The 22,051-nt window shown below is 38.2% G+C and overlaps 2 protein-coding genes and 2 long non-coding RNA genes across 6 annotated transcripts; 2 read left to right on the forward strand and 2 right to left on the reverse strand.

Annotated features, from left to right (window-relative positions):
• Positions 1–3,736: 3,736 nt before the first annotated feature.
• On the reverse strand, positions 3,737–6,137 carry LOC121054172. The gene is made up of 3 exons (XR_005811584.1): positions 5,815–6,137; positions 4,674–5,434; positions 3,737–4,590 (listed from the first exon to the last, which is right to left on the reverse strand). It is a non-coding gene; the product is annotated as an uncharacterized LOC121054172 (long non-coding RNA).
• A 708-nt stretch (positions 6,138–6,845) lies between these two features.
• On the forward strand, positions 6,846–10,727 carry LOC102719855 (acyl-protein thioesterase 1 homolog 1-like). The gene is made up of 9 exons (XM_006652039.3): positions 6,846–6,893; positions 6,980–7,091; positions 8,291–8,327; positions 9,021–9,090; positions 9,248–9,352; positions 9,568–9,718; positions 9,797–9,879; positions 10,004–10,097; positions 10,187–10,727. The coding sequence occupies exons 1-9, from the start codon at positions 6,866–6,868 to the stop codon at positions 10,269–10,271; spliced, it is 765 nt and encodes a 254-aa protein (XP_006652102.1). The 5' UTR covers positions 6,846–6,865; the 3' UTR covers positions 10,272–10,727.
• On the reverse strand, positions 8,807–13,191 carry LOC102720135. 3 transcript variants are annotated; one of them, XR_005811582.1, is made up of 5 exons: positions 13,081–13,191; positions 12,323–12,421; positions 11,582–11,656; positions 11,316–11,415; positions 8,807–9,310 (listed from the first exon to the last, which is right to left on the reverse strand). It is a non-coding gene; the product is annotated as an uncharacterized LOC102720135 (long non-coding RNA). The 3 variants fall into 3 exon arrangements; XR_005811583.1 differs by lacking the exon at positions 8,807–9,310 and having other exon boundaries at positions 12,323–12,387; positions 13,081–13,115; XR_001550134.2 differs by lacking the exons at positions 8,807–9,310; positions 13,081–13,191 and adding an exon at positions 12,912–12,947.
• Positions 13,192–20,054: 6,863 nt separating this feature from the next.
• On the forward strand, positions 20,055–20,676 carry LOC121054171. The gene has a single exon (XM_040523112.1). The coding sequence runs from the start codon at positions 20,105–20,107 to the stop codon at positions 20,528–20,530; it is 426 nt and encodes a 141-aa protein (XP_040379046.1). The 5' UTR covers positions 20,055–20,104; the 3' UTR covers positions 20,531–20,676.
• Positions 20,677–22,051: the final 1,375 nt, after the last annotated feature.

Below are 22,051 nucleotides of genomic sequence, written 5' to 3' on the forward strand. Positions count from 1 at the left end.
TTGCCTGCCAAATCCCACATCAATGGCGTGTGAGGCCAAACAGGCCTATACTAGCTAGGCACAGCCCACCACATGGCAGTCGGGCCAGCGGGTGGATAACAATAGGCTTAGTTTTTTGGGTCTACGAAATTTTAAGGGTTAGATCCAAATTATGTTGCGGTAAAACTTTGTTGATTTTTGAGCTAAAAAGTTGTAGGTGCTGAATAGGGTTGCGAAATGATCCAAGAGTCTTCGCCCATAACCACCCATAGGCACGCGGCATGTAACTCTGATAATACGGTGTGACAAGTTTATAAAACCATGCATTAATCAATTTAAGTTGGTACTATATCAAAATAAAAAAATTATTTAATCTTAGGTGACATCAACAATCTGTATTTGATGTGTCAGAAGGATTAGAAATCTGATGTAATTTTACATCTAATTTTTAAACATATAACTACGATGGATTAAATAACAGTCAAATGTGTAGTTGTATTAAGCTTTAAAACCATAATACCTATGGTTATGTCCCATATAAAAACAAGTAGGTTTTTGAAACTTAATGTACATGTGATTCTGTGAGATTTGTTCCTTTTTTCCTGTAAGAAAGTTCAACTGTTGAATATGACGAGGGGAATCATATGAGTTTCATATCCCGAAATGAGATAATTTTTTGGTGCCCGAAAGTTACAACTTACATCAGTTGAAATGCATCGTTGTATTAGCCTACAATGGCCAGATGAGATTACAAAACGTGTATGGCTTTCTCTCTGTCTTCTTGGACAATATTTGGGCATGTTCGAGTAATGGGATTGGAAAAATATATCTCATCCTTCAAATGGTACCTTTTAAAAGCCAAAATTTAAATGTTTAATATTAAATTAGAGTTGATTTTGGAGTTTTTCAACAAATGTTTATTTTTCCCATTTTAGTTTTTATATTGCTAAGAATCAGGTTCTACTTCCCGTTTCTATTGTTGCTACCGCACGATAACCATGGATACTATAAAAACCACGATGAATTTGAAAATCAAAAATTTGAACTCAAAATATGCGATAATCGCGGTTACCGCACGGTTATGTGGTTTCACACGGTAACCGCAGCTAATGCTTGCCGAAAAAGTGCATGAGAATGGTGGAAACCATGCAAAACTGTGCGGTTTCGGCTGTAAAAACTGTGCTATTTTTTAATTTTTTCCTCCAAAATTTTTTGTTATGATTTTTAATTACGTCTAAAATACACATTTTACATGAATTTCTTTGACAAAACTATAATATATATCAACCTATACAACATATATTTTTCCATTAAATTTTCTCAAAATATTTAAATTCTCCTCAAATTTAAACTCAAAACTGTGGTACATCCCATACCGCACCTCCACGGAGAAGCAGGTTACCGTGGTAACCGCGGCTGTTACCGCGGTAACGAAACTGCTAAGAATATATACATTAAAAAATTTATTTATAAATTATTTTTGGTTTCCACCTGTACAACATAGCCAAAAAAGAAAAGTATTGTTGGGCATAATTGTCTCACCTAAATTTAATTTGCATGTGACTAACCTACCAAAGAGTAAACACCCATTAGAAAATGGGTCCTACATGTCAATGGAATAAATGAATACGTTGATTTCAGATATCTGATTCAAAAATTGATTTTTTAATGGAATATATTCAAATTAAATAAAAGTAAACAAATAATTTCTATACTTATGATAAAAACACATGCATTTTGAACCTCGAAATACTATTATGATAAACACAAATTCCAATACCAGTAAAAATGAAAATTATTTCAAAAATTCCACTACATCTAATAAAATGATTTTCAGTTTTAGTGCGGGGCTGCAATATAATTTAAAAAGAATAAAACTTTACCTGAATAAATTTTATTATGTATGAATTATCATTATAAAAATATAAGAAAATTTTGTTACATTCTTCATTACAATTGAATAATTATCATTAAATGAATTAAATGACAATTAATAATTGACTCATGCCACCTATGAGGTAAGAGGGTACAGTGACCCTTAGATCAAATCACAATGGATGGTTCACAGAAATTTCGGTGCACCTTAAATTTTTTTTCCTTTTCTATTTCGATGTGTACTTTATTATTGTTTTGTTTTGTATCTACACTCCTTTAAAAAAGACACGTTTCAGTGATCTGGCACCGCACTTACTTCTGTTATAGTAGTGAGGCATATTAATTTTGTTTCTTTTTCTTACATATGTGAATAAAAGGGTATAAAAGTCATTTATCATGAAAGACATTGATTAGGTTTAACCATATGTTCTCTAATTGGTTCTAAGCACAAATTTGAACTAAAATTAAAACTCAAAGGCGTAAAATGGACAGACTAAAATATCAAGGACCAAACTGAGCCTTATGTGAAACTTGAAGGATCAATTTAGCTATTCGCCCAAAAACTAACCAGGGATGGAGTAACTATTTCAATTTTCATTTGCTCTATGTGCAATATAAATCAGCCACCGTGTTTTGAAATGTGTTGAGTACTGTTGTATGTTCTTTCGACACCGCCACATTTTTCTTGTTGTGTGGCTTTGGAAGCTACGCATTGACATTTTACACACTAGGGCCATGTTTGTGATATGATTAATTAATTATTATCTATGAAAAACTTGAAACATGGATTGATATATTTTTTTTTAAGACAACTCTTCTATAGAAAATTTTTGCAAAAAACATATTTTTTAGCTGTTCGAGAAGAGTGCATATAAAAAATGAGAGAATATAGGTTAGGGAAGCAATGCTGACGAAGTCGAACACATCCTAAGTAACTCTATGCTTATAGGCCACATCTTGGAGATAATGGTCTGATTCTTTTACTACTTTCAACTTTGAGCATGTTTTTCTAACATCTTGGATTTGGATGGATACTCTTTGTACTTTACATTATTGATTTCTTATGGTGTTCGAGTTGCTTTGAGTATTAAATTTTATACAAATTTGTATTGATATAAAAAAGGTTTTAGCATTAAGGAAATACTTTAAGCAATTAATCTGCCAGTTTGTATTTTTGTTGCAGTCAATATTAATAGTTTTAGACATTTTTCATCTAGAAATACTTTTTATACTCACTCTATCCATAAATATAAGCATTTAAATTTACCTATAAATATACTTATTTATATAATACTTTTTGGTCCCATCAATCACATCTAATTCAGATTTGTTTTTTCATCATACTCTAACTGTACCTTATTTAATAAGAGGCATCAAAGTGTTTCAGTATAAACCTCAATCTCTCATAAACAGCCTAAAAATGATTACATGTGTGTACAGAATGAGTAGAACACACAACATTCCTTCATTATCTGTCATAACATGTATTGATTGAAAGATATGATGCATTCCCTATATTTCATTTTTCTATTTTGTGCCTGCTCATAGTTATCATTCAGGTAGGAAGTGGTTAACATATTAGCTTGCTTGAGACAAGCTAATGTGAGGAAATTGAGATGGCAAGATGGCAAACTTAACTTCATGTTGTTTGGATGCTGAAGTTATCATATCATATATGCACATTCCTTTAGACAGAACAACGATAGAAAGCAATTGCTCAATCATAATTATTCTGTTCTGTTGGCATTCTTTTGCCGGTGCAATGCATGACCTAGAAACAGAATTGCTTCTGATGCCAACAGAAAGTGACATCTTGCATATTATAGTCATGAAGTTATATGGTAAGTTGATAATTTCTTATTTCTGAAAAAAGAAGAGCAGGAGTTATGCCTTGGACAAGGGTTAAGAGTTTTAAATACAGAGTAGAAATGATGAACAGAAAAAAAAAACTACTGTAGTACGTCCGGCAAAAGGCAAGAACAGTAAATAAGGTACTAAACTGTTTGCCAACTCAAATCGTGCCAGACTATTTGAATTAATTTAAAAGGAAATTACAGAAAACTCATAGAATACATTCCACCTGGTGTATCTGGTGAGCATGCTTAATCTACCTAATCACCATAGCCATGTCTTTTCCATTTTTCATTTCCCTTTTCCTGATGAGAACACCACGGTTAATATTGTAACAAAAACAGAATGGCAGCCAACCGATGAAATAATTTTCTACTTTGACCTATGTGAGATCATATCATAATTTGTTGGAAGGCCACAATATTCAGTCTTTTGTTCTCTAGCCCATAGGCCATGGATTAAATATGTTATGTCTCAAACTTCAAACTTAAAACTTAAAACAAACAAATATTCCCTTTTGTTTTGGATTGCCTAAGGTTGATAGTAATTCTACTATGGTGACGGTAACAACACTTTGCATTTCTATCTTTTCTCTCTTCCGAATTACTTTCCAGAAGTCTAAAAGTTAAAAGAGCATGGGAGAATGACATCTACACAGCAAAGTACTCCAAAAAAGAAGAAAATATTAGTACTTGAACTATCAGTGGTATGAGATAGAAAATGTTATCTCATAAAAAGCATGAAGTAGAAACGAGAGGATGAGATTTTACTGGAGATCAAGCAAGGCAGTTAGAAGCATGTAGAATGGCCCAGTACTTTGAAAGGCATTAATTCCTCAGCTAATGGCGGCCGCGATCTTTCATGTAGGACATTCCCTCTTGCATCCTGGAAGTTGACTTCTGTTAAACCTTGCTGTGGACATCTTACTACAGTGAATAATATTTGCCTGCTTTGCTCAGAGATTTGACCTTAGTGGGAGCTGACTTAGGAGATCCTACCTAACTGAATCTGTGATCAGAAACCTCCTTGCAAGGAACTGCAATCACTAGAGGATGAAACATAGAGCATTTAAACAAAAATATATCTTCTCCTGTGCTCATATCTTCCTTAACTGTATGCTTTTTGTATTAATGACAAATCCCATATTTTGTGCGTGGCCTTTTTGAGAATATTTTTCTAACTTTACATAACTTTCTCTTCATAGAAGCATGTGCGATAAAGAAATGAACTATATTCATAGGAAGGAATATGCAGGCTCCTAGTACTAGGGTACAACACAATCATAGGGTAATAGGACTATAATTTGCAGCATGAGAAAGCAAGATCAGGTGGCTAATGATCCAATCTGATGAAATAGATTCATCTAGCCTGCTGCAGCCTCAAACCTCTGATGCTAAGATAGAGACAACAATGAAATATAGATCACATATTTTGGCTTGAGCTGCCCCCCACATTACCCATCCCAATCATTAGAAAACAAAAAAAGGAGAATGGCATGTGATTCTTACTGTGCATAGTGGGGCTATCACCAGAACACCATATGAAAACCTTTTTATTAAAAAATGTGATGCAAAAATTTTTCACTAGAGGTCATTTATAGTTGACTTCTGAGTTCTGATTTTCTTAACCCATCTTTATTCTGCATCGTTGAGACGGTATCAACTGTCCTCCATTTTACAGAAGAATCAAGCATACTGGCAAAGGTGCCCACCTTTCTTGGCAAGCAAACCTACAGAAAAGCTGCTCGCCTCAGAAAAAAAAGGATTATAGTTGTCATACTGGTTTAGTAACATTCAATCACATAGCCCAAATATGTAAAACACGACCAATTTCACTAGGACTTATCATGGTTGAGCAGTTTCCAGTCTGAAGTGAGCCAATTTTTTATGGAAAACCTGGAATGTTTTCCTTTCGCATTTAGACACTGTGCTGTTGTAATTGACATGGGGAGTATTTCCCTTTTTTACCAAAAGAAAAGGAAATCAGGAACATCCAGATGCCTAACTAGTTTGAAACAAAAGTAATTCAAGGGTTTCTATTTAACAGTTGATATAATTACATCTGTAACACTTCATAGTAAGAACAACTATTGCAAGCTAGTATCTGTACCTTCATGAAGACTGAAGAGTGCACCACGTTTATGCTGAAACCAGCAAGTGGACTTGCATTTCTGCCTGATTTGGTTCCCATACCCATGTTGATTTGGTGTCGACACCTGATAGATATTTCAATCCATGTAATCATCCTTTCTGGACTCTTCACTATATCATGATGGTATACGAAAACAAGTTGCGGTATATAATTGTTTCCGCCTTGCTTTCTCCTAATGTTAGTGCAAGGATGCACAATTCTTTTGTGTATTCCCAGGAAAACAAATCTTTCTGCTTTGTCTTCCACGTCGAATTTCCACCATTGGAATAGGTTTTGTCTTTCTGAAATTCCACAGATTTATGATACCTTCAGCAATAACTTCTGAGTTCCATCTAGTAGTAACTTGTAACTATGATGGCAAAAGAAAAGCTCAATGGCAATACAATAAGTTTACTTATGCTTATTCCTTTGCCATTTTATTTAAGGTTGTCCCATACGGAGTTGCATCAATTTGTGGGCAGCAGGCAGTGGACCTTAGTACACCATCCAATAAGCAGATAAATGCTTGGTGGACACAAACTGAGAAAAGAAAAAGATAGGAAAGAAAAAAAATATATATTATGGTTCCCTCTCCACTGCCACAGATGCATCATGATAATCTGTGTGCGAAATGCATCCTCTGGCCTTAGTTTGCTTGCATGAAACCTTTATTCATCACTGCCACCGTGTCTGCATCTCTGTGTGCAATGTTGTAAGTATTGTACAGGATTCTGAGCTCTAGAAGAAAATGCCTCAATCTTTTTTATCTCTGCCCATACCTTGAGCAATTCCAGACTCCAGATGCTCATCCCATGACAGCTTGCAGCGAGCACAGTGCGAAAAACAGCACTGTCCAGCGATGCAGATTCAAGGGATTGTCCAACATATATTCCCTCTTCAGAGTTTTGACTATAAATACGGGCCAACTGGGGTTGTGCCCTTCATACTCTTCGATACATTCAGTGCATAAGCAAGCAGTTCCATAGCTTAGCAGTATCAGTGAACAGAGCACTTGCTGCAGAAGAACAGCATGAGCTATTATGGAGGCATCTCTTCTGGTAATTTGTGTTCTCCATTCCAACCCCAAGGTGTCATGTAGGTTCCAAAGAACAATGCTGAGGAAGATGTGAATTTTTTGATTCAGGTGGATGGGGCAGTCGGAGAGTCGAGTACGGGAGGACATATGTGGTGAGGCCAAAGGGGAGGCACCAGGCCACCATTGTGTGGCTCCATGGCCTAGGTGACAATGGTGCAAGGTACTACATAGTGTCCTGCTAGCTTCACATACAGCCATTGCCTCTTTCACAATGTTTGTCTACTCATGCAAAAAGGATGCAAATGAACTGTACTAGGCAAGCTAGGAGGAGAGCTTGATCATGGCAATGTGGATGCAAACACTTTATTCCCTTTGTGTCTTTCTGCTAGAAATGATTGATTTGTCCTTTTTGTTTGTACATGCATACATATATTCCTAGTATTGCTTTACTTAAAGCTAAATGTTTTTCTTGTCCTTCTGCACACAGTACACCAAATAAGCCCTTCTGCACCACCAAGGACATAGATAATACTCTCTCACTTTCCATTTAGAAGTGGAGAGGAATGTCAGATACTTCTAATTGATGTGGGATAATGGTATATAGATATTGCATATATATTATAAACTAGCTCATAAAAGATTCCTACTTTTCAAAACAAGTAAATAACACCATCGTTTATGACAAGGCACTAAATTAGAATATCTTGGGTCACTCCATTAAAACAGAGTTTTTAATGGCTTATTGAGGAAAAAAACGAAACGACATAATTGCAAACAAAGAATAATTTGTAAATAAAACTTTTATACATGTGTTCTTAGCGATCTAAAAGCAAATGCTGAAAAATAAATTATGACAAAAAACCCCCGAAATCAACTTCTAATTTAAAATTAAAAATTTAAATTTTGGCTCATAAACATAAACAAAAGCGAAAAGATGAGGCTATTAGTTGCCCTTTACTAGTTAAGTATGCCTTTGCCATGCTAAGATCAGCTGAAGATGTTCATTGCCCACTCTTTCCTATTCAGTAACTGAAAATATCATCAACTGGGATACTTGCACATTATTTTTTTTAAAGGAAGCTAATCGTTTATTCTCTTCAGATAAGCTATGGAATTCAGGCTAGTTTCTCAACTTGCAAAAAAAGTTTTGTTCACTACTGTTCTGTTCTCTCTTCTGTCTGATCTGATATATTCCAGTTTGCAGTTCCAGATGTTCCTATCTCCACTCTCCCTAGCTTCTCCTTTCTCAAGGATACTTTTAGCCGACATTTGCTGTTTATACATATATGATGTGCTAATCCATAATCTTCAGAGAATCTGGAACAGAATATCTTTACTAGTTGTAGCTGCAATTCTTTTCCTGATATAGTGCACTGATCTGTTCCTTTTTCTCTGTTTTGTTCATTCCACATTTTTCAGCTGGTCCCAGCTCCTGGATTCTCTTTCATTGCCAAATGTAAGCATCAATACTTTGTACTTCAGACACCCATACACATATGATAGATGCAGATAGACATACATATTATCCTTATTCCCCAAATAGCACACAGTAGTCTCTCTTAACATCGGATCTTTGGATGATTTGCCATCCTCCCGGATGGCGCATTCTCAAATGCCACTTTCTTCGTGAACTTTAACTATTTGCCACTCGTCCTATAGGTTTTGTTGATTCAGTGTCACCTTTGCCTAGGATTATAGCTATATTGGATCTCTTATGTTGATAATAATTATTTTCTAATTGTTAATTTGAATTTAAAATTTTATAATTATATTTTTACATGGAAACCATTTACCTATATTCTAAATTGTACTTGTTCATAAACTTTTTTCTACATAATATAATTTATAATTCAAATTCCAGTGTATAGCTATAATCCTATAAAACTAGACAAAAGTAACATTGAATCAACAAAACCTATGAGACTGGTGGCAAATAGTTAAAGTTCACGAAGAAAGTGGCATTTGGTAATACGCCTCCCGGTAGGATGGCAAATCATCCAAAGTTCCCTTAACATCAGTGAGTTGTCTCCAGATCACTGTTGCTCATCATGCTCAGTAGCAACTATCATTCAAGAAAATGTTTAATAGCAACTAACAACAGTTTTCTCTGTACATTGGTTTATTCACCTTGATGCTTATGCTGATGTAGATCAAGTGGATTTGCCCCACCGCAGCAACCCGGCCAGTCACTGCTTTCGGTGGATTCCCTTGCACTGCATGTGAGCTTCTTCTTCTTCTTCATTGGAACTAAGCTGGGAATGCCTGTATTCAACACTTCTATGCTACCATCTCTCTGAAGTCTGAGAAACTATGAGTGTTACCACTTCTCTGATGTCCAAGGATTGACCGATTAACATTTTTATGGAACTGAAACAGGGTTTGATGTGGACGATATCTCAGTGGATGGCCACGATGATATTGAAGGACTGGATGCTTCAGCTGCACATATTGCAAACCTGTTGTCATCAGAGCCACCTGATGGTACTAGTTCTAGGATGACTTCAATCCAATCACCCATGCTACTCCTAGTCATGCGAAAGATATATTACCATCTTATCGATTAGTATTTATCCATTTTTCTTTTCAAAGTGATCCTTATTCGATCAAGTACAGAACTAGCACAAAGTAAATATGTTCTTCAGATACAGAAGCCGGTGACCATTCATTCCACTGATTTCCATGTTTTGCAAGTGCAGTGAAGGTTGGGATTGGTGGTTTCAGCATGGGTGCAGCTGCTGCCCTCCACTCTGCAGCATGCTACGCTCATGGCAAATTCGCAAGCGGCATGCCCTACCCAATCACACTCAGTGCAGTCATCAGCTTGAGTGGCTGGCTCCCTTGCTCCAGGTGACACTTTGCTACTCGATGCAAGATCTGCCAAACAATTGTTGGATCTAGATGTTCCTGAATCAGTGTTTGTTCTAGGACCCTGAGGAGCAAGATGGAGAGTTCACACATGGCTGCAAGAAGAGCTGCCTCCTTGCCGATCCTACTAAGTCATGGAAGAGGTAGCAGATTACGCTGTTAATCCATGTAGCATTCCCTCCAAAAACAGTATATTCACTAGTTGATTATTACTACTCCTAACAAGTCCATGTGCCATCCTGTTCTAAATTATGTGTGTTCTTGCAGTGGATGAGGTTGTACCCTACAGGAATGCTGACAGATCAGTCGACACTCTGCGTTCCTCAGGGTTCTTGTATCTGAATTTCAAATCCTACAATGGGTACAGATGAATATGCATAGACAACACATTACAAAAATTCTTCCCCCCCCCCCAACTATAGCAGGATTAACATGTTTATGACCATGCAGGCTAGGCCACTATACCATCCCTGAAGAAATGGACGATGTCAGCAAATGGATCAGCTCGCGACTTGGCCTCGACAGATCACGCTAATGGAAAGGTGTAGCTTTGTGTGTCACCACACAGTTGCAAAAGTACATGGAAAGAGTGTTTAACTATGTATAGGGGAATGTTGGTTTGGTAGCTTGTAATACTACATGCTCACCTTAATGGTGGCTTTTGTTGTCCTTGTTCTATGTTACATCTAGTAGTGTGCTCTGCTACTTGTATGGAGTGGGCATATGTGACCTAGTGCTTGTTTGATACTTTTCCTAACAATAATGCAGTTGAGGCCCCTTGTACTTGCAATCATATTTATACTTAATGCTACTTGTCCTCTCATCACTGAAGAATCTATATATTCAGGATTCCCACAAACATAAGAGATTAAGAGGCAGAAATAACTTTTGCATGACCCAAAAAAAAAAAAACTATTCCATATAGGTGGTGAAACGTGTATATACCTCTTTAGCAACAGTATGGATGATATTAACCAAAGGTGACAACAGAAACCAGGATGATTGCTGTTATGTGAATGGATCAATTGGTTGAGTGCCTGCGGTGCGGGTTGAAAATGGGTTGAAATGGATTGGTGAGTGGATTGAACCATAAGAATGAAATGAGTTGGTTTGGTTTCAGGTAGCAAATGGGTTGGGCTGGCTTGGGTTTTGGGAGGGGATGGATGGATTGGTTTTGGTTGGTTTGAGTTACTGTAGCATGATGCGTTGGGTTGAAACCCATTGGCAGTTACTTGAACTACCTGAGACAACACGGTATAGACGACAAGTTTTGAATGATCAAAGAGTATGAAAAGGTCTCACCATGCTTTGGCATTTTGTCAAAAGGGATACTTAAACCTGTTTGTGTTTACAGTTGCATTTTTGGCAGAAAGTAGCTATTTTCTTGAGGTTGAGGATGTAAATTAAAATGCATCATGAACGGAAAGTGGTTATCAGTTATCACTGTTACTGCACAAAAGAGCAGACCATCAGGATTCCATTCAATCCGATCATAGAATTTTTCAGCACAATGTAAATGCTAATTACATTTACAGTTTCTACTAGCAAACTACACAAGTGTGCACAAAAAAAAACTTACAAAATTTGTTAGACGTTTGTTTTGATCCAAAGTCTCGTCATATTGTGTGGTGTTGCCATCCTAGGTTCTTCATAGGTTAGGGAACTAGCATCACTCTGAGCTGTTCAGGTGTTTGTATAAAGTAGGTTAGTTAAATATAGTCAAGAGAGACAAATGACATGGAAGAAGAAAAAAATGTGGTGTTTTCAAGCGACCCCAAATCAATTGAGTACACACTTATGATGTGATAATACAAGGAAACAGAAATAACAGCCTACTATACTCACTCTGTTTTGTTCTGGGGACGATATCACAGTCTATACACTGGCATTTTGCAGTAATGCAGTGCACCTCACGTCGTGCTGTAAGAGAAAAAATAGCCATATCCATCATCTATACCTAATGAAGAGGCATGAAAAACAACAGAATGCAGAAAAAACTAATGCGAGCTGTTGCCTTAATTAGTCCTTTATTTTCCCTTCCTTCCTGAACAGGTATCACCGCTTCAAAAAACAAGAAGCTTTGACTTGTATGTCAACTACAATTTTTTGGATTTTCATCAGGCAGAAAATATCGTTCCATCACCATCAGTGTGCAAATTTCTGAACTAATCAGCTAAACATTTGTTTCTTGTCCTTCTGGTTTGCGAAAATATTAAAAATGTGATGTCTCTTAGGAATTTTACTTCTAGTTCAGGGCTGTTTTGCTGCAGGAAGATCATAGTGTGTTTTCAGGTGATATAAACATTGCAACAAATCATTCAGTCTGTATGAATGGTTTCATCAGCCCGATCAGCAACAAAAGCAGAATCTCTCAAGTGGGAAAATCTTGCTATTTCTTGAATAATGGAGGTCCAACTTTGATATAAATTAATGGAAACTAAACAAGATCTTCTATAAGAAAACATCTGATTTCATTCACGTTTATGTTTGCCGTGCCAATCCAAACACATGCGCATCTCCCTAAAATACAGGTATGTGTATAATCTATTATTGAAATAAGGAAGGCACGCCTTGAGGCATTCACACCTGAGATTGACGCACTTGGACTTCAGGCACCCACACCCCATGGCATACATCCATTGCTCATCTTCCTGAAATTTACTCAATGCGCATGAGTTCACAACCCTGCTCCAAGAAAGAAGAAACCATTACTGGCACTGCAATCGTTTTGCTTATGCTTATAATATGAGATGGAGGCGTTTTTTATTACAGACTATTCGTTTTATTTAGAAAAAAAATGCAAATATGCAAAATATAAGCTATAATTAAAATATATTTAGAAATAAGTCCAATTGCAACAAAGTAAATAATAATTACACAATTTTTTGAATAAGAGGAATGATCGGCATAATTAAAATAGAGAGAGAGAGTAAGTACTGGCGTAAGAGATAAGCAAGTTGGTGAACTCTAGCGTCAATGATTTGCTTGGAATAAACAAGGATAAGTAACTAGTTACTCCAACACGAAGCGACTGAACGTCCTGATTGAACGAATCCGCGACAAATTCAGCACAATTTTCTTTTCTAGAACTACGCACTCCGACGCGCAGCGAATGATGAACAAAATTCGCAACAGATTAACTGAACTGGGGTGAGAAAAGTGAGCAAACACGAACAATCTGGGCTCGAATCCCATCCTCAAACAGCAGCAGCAGAGAGCAAATACCCAAGCAAGCAAGCAGCGCTAGGTCACCAAATCAAACGAGATACCAAACCGATCCACTCAATGATACCAACAAAGCAGGAGGAGTAGGAGGAGGAGGAGGGCGGAGCGCGTGTGCTTACCTTGACCCGCGGCGGCGGTAGCTTGCGTGTCAGACCCAAAGAAGTTCAGACTGAATACTACTGAATATTGAATCAGAGGAAAGCAGACAGGAGGGCTAGGCCTAAATTACATCAACGGCTGAGATGGAAGCGGGATGGGATTACGAAGATCTGACGGCTGTGATCAGGATCGGCTACTGTTTACGTCATCTACGTTGTCGTTTTCATCTAATAATCCTGTTTAAAACACTGTTTAGCTCTAATTGAGCATTAGCTTGTAATCAGAGAAAAACACTTTATATATAGCCGATGCGGCCGAGAGGGGAAGCATTTGAACCCTAAAAGTATTCTCTATCTTGTAGTTTAGGTTAAATTAGTTTGTCTTGCGGCGACCACCCAATTTTTCTCCGTGAATTCGCTTGTTTCTTGCTCTGTTCATGCGATTTTGTTCAGTTCGTCAGGTTTCCATCCACGGTTCCTGACAGAGGTATCAGAGCTCAGATCCTTCCTTGGATCGGGCAACGAGCACGCCTAGGGTTGGGAGCTGTTCGTATTTCTGCGACCGTAAAATTCCCTGGTCGTGTGGATTTTTCTGGCGGCGCTGGTGAGGGTTCATTTCGGCGGCGCAGGCGGCGGTAGATCAGATTCACCTCAAGTCAGTGTATGGTGAGCAAGACACGTCACAGGGATCTATGGTTGAGGGGGAAGAGTTGGCAGAAGTCAGGACAGAATTAGCTAATCTGAAGAAGGAAGTGTCGGGGCTGAAGGCGCTGAGATCTGAGGTGAAGGAGATCAAGGACTTGCTACTGGATTTCTTCAAGAAAAAAAATGCAGAAGATGATGAACCACCAGGGGAAGGCTCCGGAGAAGGAGGACCAACGAGAGACACTGAATTACCAGAGGGAAGTAATCACAACAGAGCACCTGGTGAAGGAGGCGAGGTGGCAGCTCAGCTCAGGGTTATACCAAACTCCACCAATCAGGGAATAATGGGAACTCAACCAAATCCACCACTGCTGAATTCTGGTATGATTCCTCCAGGCTTTACTAACCAAACAATCATGGGAAATGTCATGGGAGGAGCACCATTCAGATTCAATGCAGGGGTGCAAATGTTTGATGCTCAGAGGAATGTTTACTTGGGACCTCAAGGGGAAGGAAACACTTATGCTGAAGCTGTCTTAAAGGGGCCCAGATTGGAGATTCCATTATTTTCAGGAGAAGAACCAGTAAATTGGCTTAAGCAGTGTGAAAAGTTTTATGAATTAACTGGGACACCTGGAGATCAATGGGTTAATTTGGCTCTAGCTCATTTACAAGGAAGGGCAGCAACATGGTTTAGAGGAGTACCACTTCATTGGCAGACTATATCTTGGCCTCAATGGTGTGCTATGGTATGTACTAGATTTTCTGATGCCAATATTCATGAAGCAGTAGAAATGCTCCAGAATGTGAAACAACATGGGCTATCTGTGAATCAGTACATAGATAAATTTGAAGAATGCATGGATATGGTCAGAAGGGAACATCCGTATATTCAAGAACCATTCCTTACAAGTTGCTTCATTGGAGGTTTGAGGGGGGAGATTAAACATGATTTATGTGGACATAAACCACAGGGATTGTTCGACACCTATTGGTATGCCAAGAATTATGAGAAGGCTGCATTGGCTAGGAAACCCAATCTCAACAATTCTTTTCAGAAACCAAGGTTTGTGGGGCATAACTCAAATTCCAAGCTGATTATAGCTAAGACTGGAGATAAGGGAATTAATACTAGCAGAGAAGGGAAAAAATGCTGGTATTCTAAGGAGCCTTGGGACCCTAAGCATCAATGTAAGATAAAAAGGGCAGTGTATGCATTACTGTAGGAAAAGGATGAAAAAGAAGAGGGTACTGATGAAGAGGAGAAAGATGAACCTGATTTCAAAACAGCTCCTAGGAGTCCTTAGGAAGATGAACAACTAATGAGTATCTCACTGAGTGCAATTCAAGGAACAACCAGGACAGACACTTTCTCTCTTATGATACAAATCAATGGCAAACAGGCTGTGGGGTTAGTAGATAGTGGTAGCACTACTACTTTCATGGATAAAAAATTTGCGGTTAAGAATCAATGTCAACTCATCACTACTAAGCCAAAAAGGGTCACAGTGGCTGGAGGGGGAGAGCTGAAATCTGGTTACATGGTTCCTGAGACAGAATATATCATACAGGGCACCAAATTCAGTGATCAGTTCAGTATCATTGAATTAAAGGGATATGATATTATCTTAGGTGCTGACTGGATTTATCAACATAGCCCTATTGGTTTCGACCTTAAGAAGAGAATTCTAGAGATCACCAAGGAAGGAAGGAAAATCCAATTCCATGACTTCACTAGCCCGAAGAAAAATTTCATAACACATTATAAAGTGGTGGATAAGTTACTCAAGAAGGGGGCTATGGGATGCCTGATACACATTTATGCAGTGACTGAGCAGAATGAGGAAGCAGAAGCAGAAAGAAAAGTTCCTCCAGAAATTGCATCAATCCTGCACAAGTATCAGGCAGTATTTCAGGAGCCACAAGGGTTACCACCAAGAAGGCATTGTGATCATTCAATTGAACTTAAGGCAGGCTCTGAACCACCTAACATCAGGCCATACAGAGTACCACACTATAAAAAGGAAGCCATGGAAGAGATAATTACTGAACTGCTGAATTCACAGGAAATACAGCCTAGCTCCAGTCCTTATGCTTCACCAGTAGTGATGGTCAGGAAAAAGGATGGTTCATGGAGGCTTTGTGTGGATTATCGACAATTGAATGCACAAATTGTCAAGAACAAGTTTCCAATGCCTATCATAGAAGACTTATTGGATGAATTGAAAGGGGCAGCAGTCTTTTCCAAACTTGATTTGAGGTCGGGATCTCACCAAATTAGAATGCAGGATAAAGACATACCAAAAACTGCCTTCAGAACTCACTTAGGTCACTATGAGTACCTAGTCATGCCATTTGGATTGACCAATGCACCAGCCACCTTCCAGTCATTGATGAACCAAATCTTTGCACCTTTTCTTAGGAAATTTGTGCTAGTCTTCTTTGATGACATATTGGTTTATAGTAAAAATCTGGAGGAACATAAGGATCATTTGCATCAAGTGTTACAAACATTGCAAGCTAAATCAACTGGTAGCAAAATTGAAGAAATGCACCTTTGCTGAGTCCAGTGTAGCATACCTGGGTCATGTCATTTCTTTGGAAGGTGTGGCTACTAGTCCCAAAAATGTAGCTGATGTCTTGAAGTGGAAAATACCCAAGGATATAACAGAACTTAGAAGTTTCCTAGGCATGACTGGTTATTACAGGAGGTTTATCAAAAACTATGGGCTCATTTGTAGACCATTACATGATATGCTGAATAAAGATGCTTTTAAGTGGGGAGACAACCAAACAAAAGCATTTGAGAAGCTCAAAGCCTGTTTATGCAATAGTCCTGTGTTAGCTTTACCTGATTTTCAACATGCCTTTGTGGTAGAAACTGATGCTTGCAATAGTGGCATTGGAGCTGTACTAATGCAGTCAGGCAGACCCATTGCATTCATGAATAAGGCCTTGGGGCCCAGAGCTGCAGCCTAGTCGGTCTATGAAAAAGAGGCAATGGCCATTTTAGAGGCTTTAAAGAAATGGAGACACTATCTTTTGGGTAACAAACTTATTATAAGAACAGATCAACAGAGCTTGAAGTACATGGTCACTCAAAGACTAATTGAAGGAATTCAGCATAAACTCTTGCTGAAGCTTATGGAGTATGATTATGAGATAGAGTATAAAAGTGGAAAAGAAAACAAGGTAGCTGATGCACTGTCTAGACAGCCACAGGAGGAGGAAGCCGAGTGTATGGCCATTACTACCGTGACTCCAGAATGGGTGCAGGACATTAAAAGCAGCTATGAAAATGATGCTCAAGCTCAGAAAATTACCTTGCTGATTAATCAAAATGATGGACAGCAGATAGATTATTCATATGAGGCTGGTCTGCTCAGATATAAGGGCAGAATATGTGTGGGAGAAGTAACTAACATGAGACAATTACTGCTGCAGACTTATCATGCATCTTCTTTTGGTGGTCATTCAGGTATTAGAGCAACTTATCACAGAATCAAGAAGTTCTTTTGTCCAGGGTTAAAGATAGAAGTCGAGCAACTAATTCGGGAATGTCCTACCTGTCAGATCACTAAGGCTGAACATGTGCATATACCAGGACTGTTGAATCCACTAGAAGTACCTGACATGGCCTGGACTCACATATCTATGGATTTTATAGAAGGGCTACCCAAATCAAATGGCAAAGACATCATCCTGGTGGTGGTAGACAGGTTAACTAAGTACGCTCACTTCATAGCTCTCACTCACCCTTTTACAGTTGAGGATGTTGTTAAAGTCTTTATGGATCAGGTTCACAAATTGCATGGAATGCCTCTGGCTATTGTATCTGATAAAGACAGGATCTTTACTAGTCAGCTGTTTCAGGACTTGTTCAAGGCTCTGCAGGTACAATTGAGATTTAGCACTGCATACCATCCACAGACCGATGGCCAAACTGAAAGGGTTAACCAATGTTTGGAGGCATATTTGAGGAGTATGACGTTCATCGAACCACAAAGGTGGGCTTCTTGGCTGGGAATGGCTGAATGGTGGTACAATACCTCTTACCACACTTCTATTCAGATGACACCCTTCAAAGCTCTATATGGGTACTCCCCACCTCAGATCAATGAATTTGCAGTTCCTTGCAATGTTTCAACTGAAGCTAGAGTCACATTAGAAGAAAAGGAATTGATTTTACAACAACTAAAGGATACTCTAAGTAAAGCACATGAGAGGATGAAGCATTTTGCTGACAAGGGAAGAACAAAAAGGAGTTTTGATGTTGGAGACATGGTTTATCTGAAACTACAACCATATAGGCAAAATGCATTTGGAATCAGGGGATCTCTTAAACTGCGATCCAAATTTTATGGCCCATTAAGAGTTATTGCCAAAATGGCTCAGTAGCTTATAAACTGTTGCTGCCAGATGGTTCAGGGATTCACCCAGTGTTTCATGTGAGTCAGCTGAAGAAGCATGTGGGAAGGAATGCTATCCCAATTCCAAATCTGCCTTTAGTGGGTTCTGATGGCAAAGTACAAACTGAACCAATAGCTGTGTTGCAGAGAAGAATGGTACCCAGACAAGGAGCTGTAGTAACTCAATGGCTCATCCTGTGGCAAAACATGACACCTGCAGAAGCAACGTGGGAGGATGCCTCTTTCATCCAGAGTATGTTTCCATCTTTTAATCCTTGAGGACAAGGATGCCAAGGGGAAGCAACTGTCAGACCCAAAGAAGTTCAGACTGAATACTACTGAATATTGAATCAGAGGAAAGCAGACAGGAGGGCTAGGCCTAAATTACATCAACGACTGAGATGGAAGCGGGATGGGATTACGAAGATCTGACGGCTGTGATCAGGATCGGCTACTGTTTACGTCATCTACGTTGTCGTTTTCATCTAATAATCCTATTTAAAACACTGTTTAGCTCTAATTGAGCATTAGCTTGTAATCAGAGAAAAACACTTTATATATAGCCGATCCGGCCGAGAGGGGAAGCATTCGAACCCTAAAAGTATTCTCTATCTTGTAGTTTAGGTTAAATTAGTTTGTCTTGCGGCGACCACCCAATTTTTCTTAGTAAATTCGCTTGTTTCTTGCTCTGTTCATGCGATTTTGTTCAGTTCGTCAGGTTTCCACCCACGGTTCCCGACATTGCGGCGGAAGGAGGCGATCGCCGCAGCCGGCCGTCGCCTCTCGCGCTCACGAATTGGATTAGTGGCGGCCCCGGCCCATGTCTTTGTTGGGCCGAATGGCTGGATGGGCCACGGCCCAACTAAATATCTGAATGGGCTACAGAGGCCAGGCCCGTATGGACTGCACAGAAGATTGTCTATAGTTCATCACAGATTTACTCCAATCTAGAATACTGCTAACTATGTTGTAATTTTTGTATTACTTAAAACCTTTGTGTAAATATGAAATATGTGATATATACGTAATAAAATAAATAATATTCTTCTCTTTTACGTTTGACGTCATTGTCTTTTAATCCTACGTTTGATTACTCGTTTTATAAAAAGTTTATGTAATAATGTTTTGTTTTTTATGATTAATTTATTAATAATTAAATTTTAAGCATGATTTATATATCTACATATTTTTAAAAATAAATTAGATCAAACGAATGATAAACCTATATATAAAAGTCAACAAAATTAAATATAAAAAATCCGGAGAGTATAACGTAGCCTAAAAATTAACAACGTTACCTATTTATAAAATGAAGGGAAAAAAAAGACGAAGTAAAAGCAGCTAGAACCAAAAAAAAAAAAAAAATCAGGACAGCACATAGGTGGGTCGATCGAGCCCACTGGTTGGCTCCACGCCGCCGCCTGTTTTCTCCCTGCCTGCCACAGTCAACAAGTCAAAACTACCGGATAACTCTAGACACGCACTGCATCATATTCTTTTGCTAGATTTTTTAGATTTTTTTTATTTTTGCGTCCATGTTTACGGCTATGTTAAACGTTACAATTAAAAATATCTATATAAGAAATTAATAACTTATTATGTTTTAGTTTTGCAGGGATTGGTTTTATTGTCTAGTTTTTTTATTTGATATCGTTGTTTTCCAATTATGTTTATATATTAATATTATTTTAAAAAATTACATATTATTTATTTTCTTATGATTTGATTCCTTATTTATGCTTTTAAATTTACTCTAAATAAAATGAACCATCAAAACAATGTTAAAACTTAACTTACCCAAGAAAGCATCAAATAACTTTCGCAAACATTATATAATATTTCATCAACTAATTAAGAAAGCAGCCTTGACCTGCCTCTCTCTCTCTCTATATATATAAAATTCAGCATAAGCTGCTCTAACGAGCTCGCCGGTGTGAAGTGCGTGACCCATTCATTTCTCAGAATTCGTGAGACAGTGATCGATCGCGTCCATGGACGACGACGTCGTCATCGTTGTTGCAGCGGCGAGGGAGAGGGCGGCGGCGAGGCAGCCGAGCCGGCAGGGGAGCCTCCGGCTGCGCGCGCTCGCGCCGGGGTCCATCGACGTCCAGGCCGGCGCCGCCGCCGACGCCGAGGTAATCCCGCTGCTCACGCCGCTCCATGCCGCCCCGGCGGCGACGGCGGCATCCGGTCAGCCGTCGTCCGGCGGCCACCATGCGATGACGGCGGCCGCAGCGAGCAGGCATGCGCTGCGCACGGAGGTCGGCGGCGGAGGCGGAGGCGGGCGGTGCGTCGCCGTGGGGAAGACGAGGCTGCCGGCGTGGTGGTGGCACCCGGCGGTGCCGCCGTTCGTGAATGATCAGCCGTCGTCGTCGTCGTCGCCGTCGATTGGGTTTGTGTTCCAGAACTGCGTTTGATGCTACCTACTGGCTAGCAGATCATGTACAGCAATGGTTTTTAATTTTGGTTTTGGTTTTGCTGTTTTTGTTTTCTTAACCTATTAACATTGTGTATAATCATGGTGTGACCACGAGCCCTTCTTTTTTTTTTCTCGCTTAAACGAATGGGCGTCATGTTTTCGATAATTTTTATGTTTCAGACTAAAATTTAAATTCTAGAACTTCAATTTAAAATTAATTTTAGGATAGTTTATCGTACTATATTTTTATGTTTACTTTTAGATAGACGAGAACACGTATAGAAAATTTTAATTATAAAATATTTTTTGTTTGCAAATCTTTTTATTTATAGATTATTTATAAATTGGACTTATTTGTTTGAAAAAGTCAAAAAATAAGGGCCGAACATTGTTTTCATGGTTTCTCTGCCACCGAACTACTGTATTTATTCGCATTTTCTACCATCTTGATCGACATAACCACTTTACTATCGCATAGTTTCATTAATTGCTCGACAAGTTCATCGGTCGAAGCGTTCAAAATCATTTCCGGGTATCCGTACAAACTCTACTTGGAAAAATGAATTTTGTTGATGGCGCCGTTTCTATTATTCAAGCGAACGTTAAGAGAGCATATGTGATATGTAATCTGCTCGGTCGCGAGGGAAAGATGACGTTCTGCTAGGATATCCATCTGGGCAAATAGATTTTCACGTGGCGAACCCAAGAAGAAATTATCAGGATCCTACGTATTATTACGTATATAATATTTTTATTTTTAACTAATAATATGATTAATATAGACTAAAATAACTAAATAGTAGAATTCCATCCGGAGTCATGTGACTACGGATAGATCTACACAAACGTCGCTGTATATGAGTCTCCAATGGTTTATCTGTGGAAATGGGTCTCCAATGTCTTATATGTGGAAATCAAATTCAAAGTATTACATATTTACAACTAAATTTTTATATAAATTGGATAAAAGTAAAATTTATAAGAATAGTTCTTGATAAGATCTAGAATTATAGTTGATGACTTTTTTTAATTGGTTAAAAGTTCCAAATAATCGCTATATCACCCGACTTATTTTTATAAGATATTAGACATATGTTTCAAACGACCTTCAACAAAAATATGAAAGATGTATAACTATATCAAATCTATAACTTCTTAATTGATTACCTTTTTATTTAACATCATTTAGAGAACCAAACGAGCATTACAAGTTTAGAAATCAAGTGTATATTATTTTGTTTTTAAACATGTATAACGTGAAGGAAGAATGGATGTGGGTGGATATGTGAGGTCTCGAGTTTAATATGGGTACATATTTTAAAAAAAGTATTTTTCGCATAGAGAAAAAAAATCAAAATATAAAACTTTATTTTTGCACTCGGGTCACTAAGGTTGTATTCTTTTGGAGAACTTTTAGTAAAAAAAGAAAGATTATTTTATTTTTATGATAGCTATTTAATGGTATGCATGATGGAATTAGCTAGTATAAAATTTAATATTTAATATTTGTTTTAGAAAG

This window comes from Oryza brachyantha, chromosome 4, assembly GCF_000231095.2.
Source record: "Oryza brachyantha chromosome 4, ObraRS2, whole genome shotgun sequence".
In the NCBI taxonomy this organism is placed as follows: Eukaryota; Viridiplantae; Streptophyta; class Magnoliopsida; order Poales; family Poaceae; genus Oryza; species Oryza brachyantha.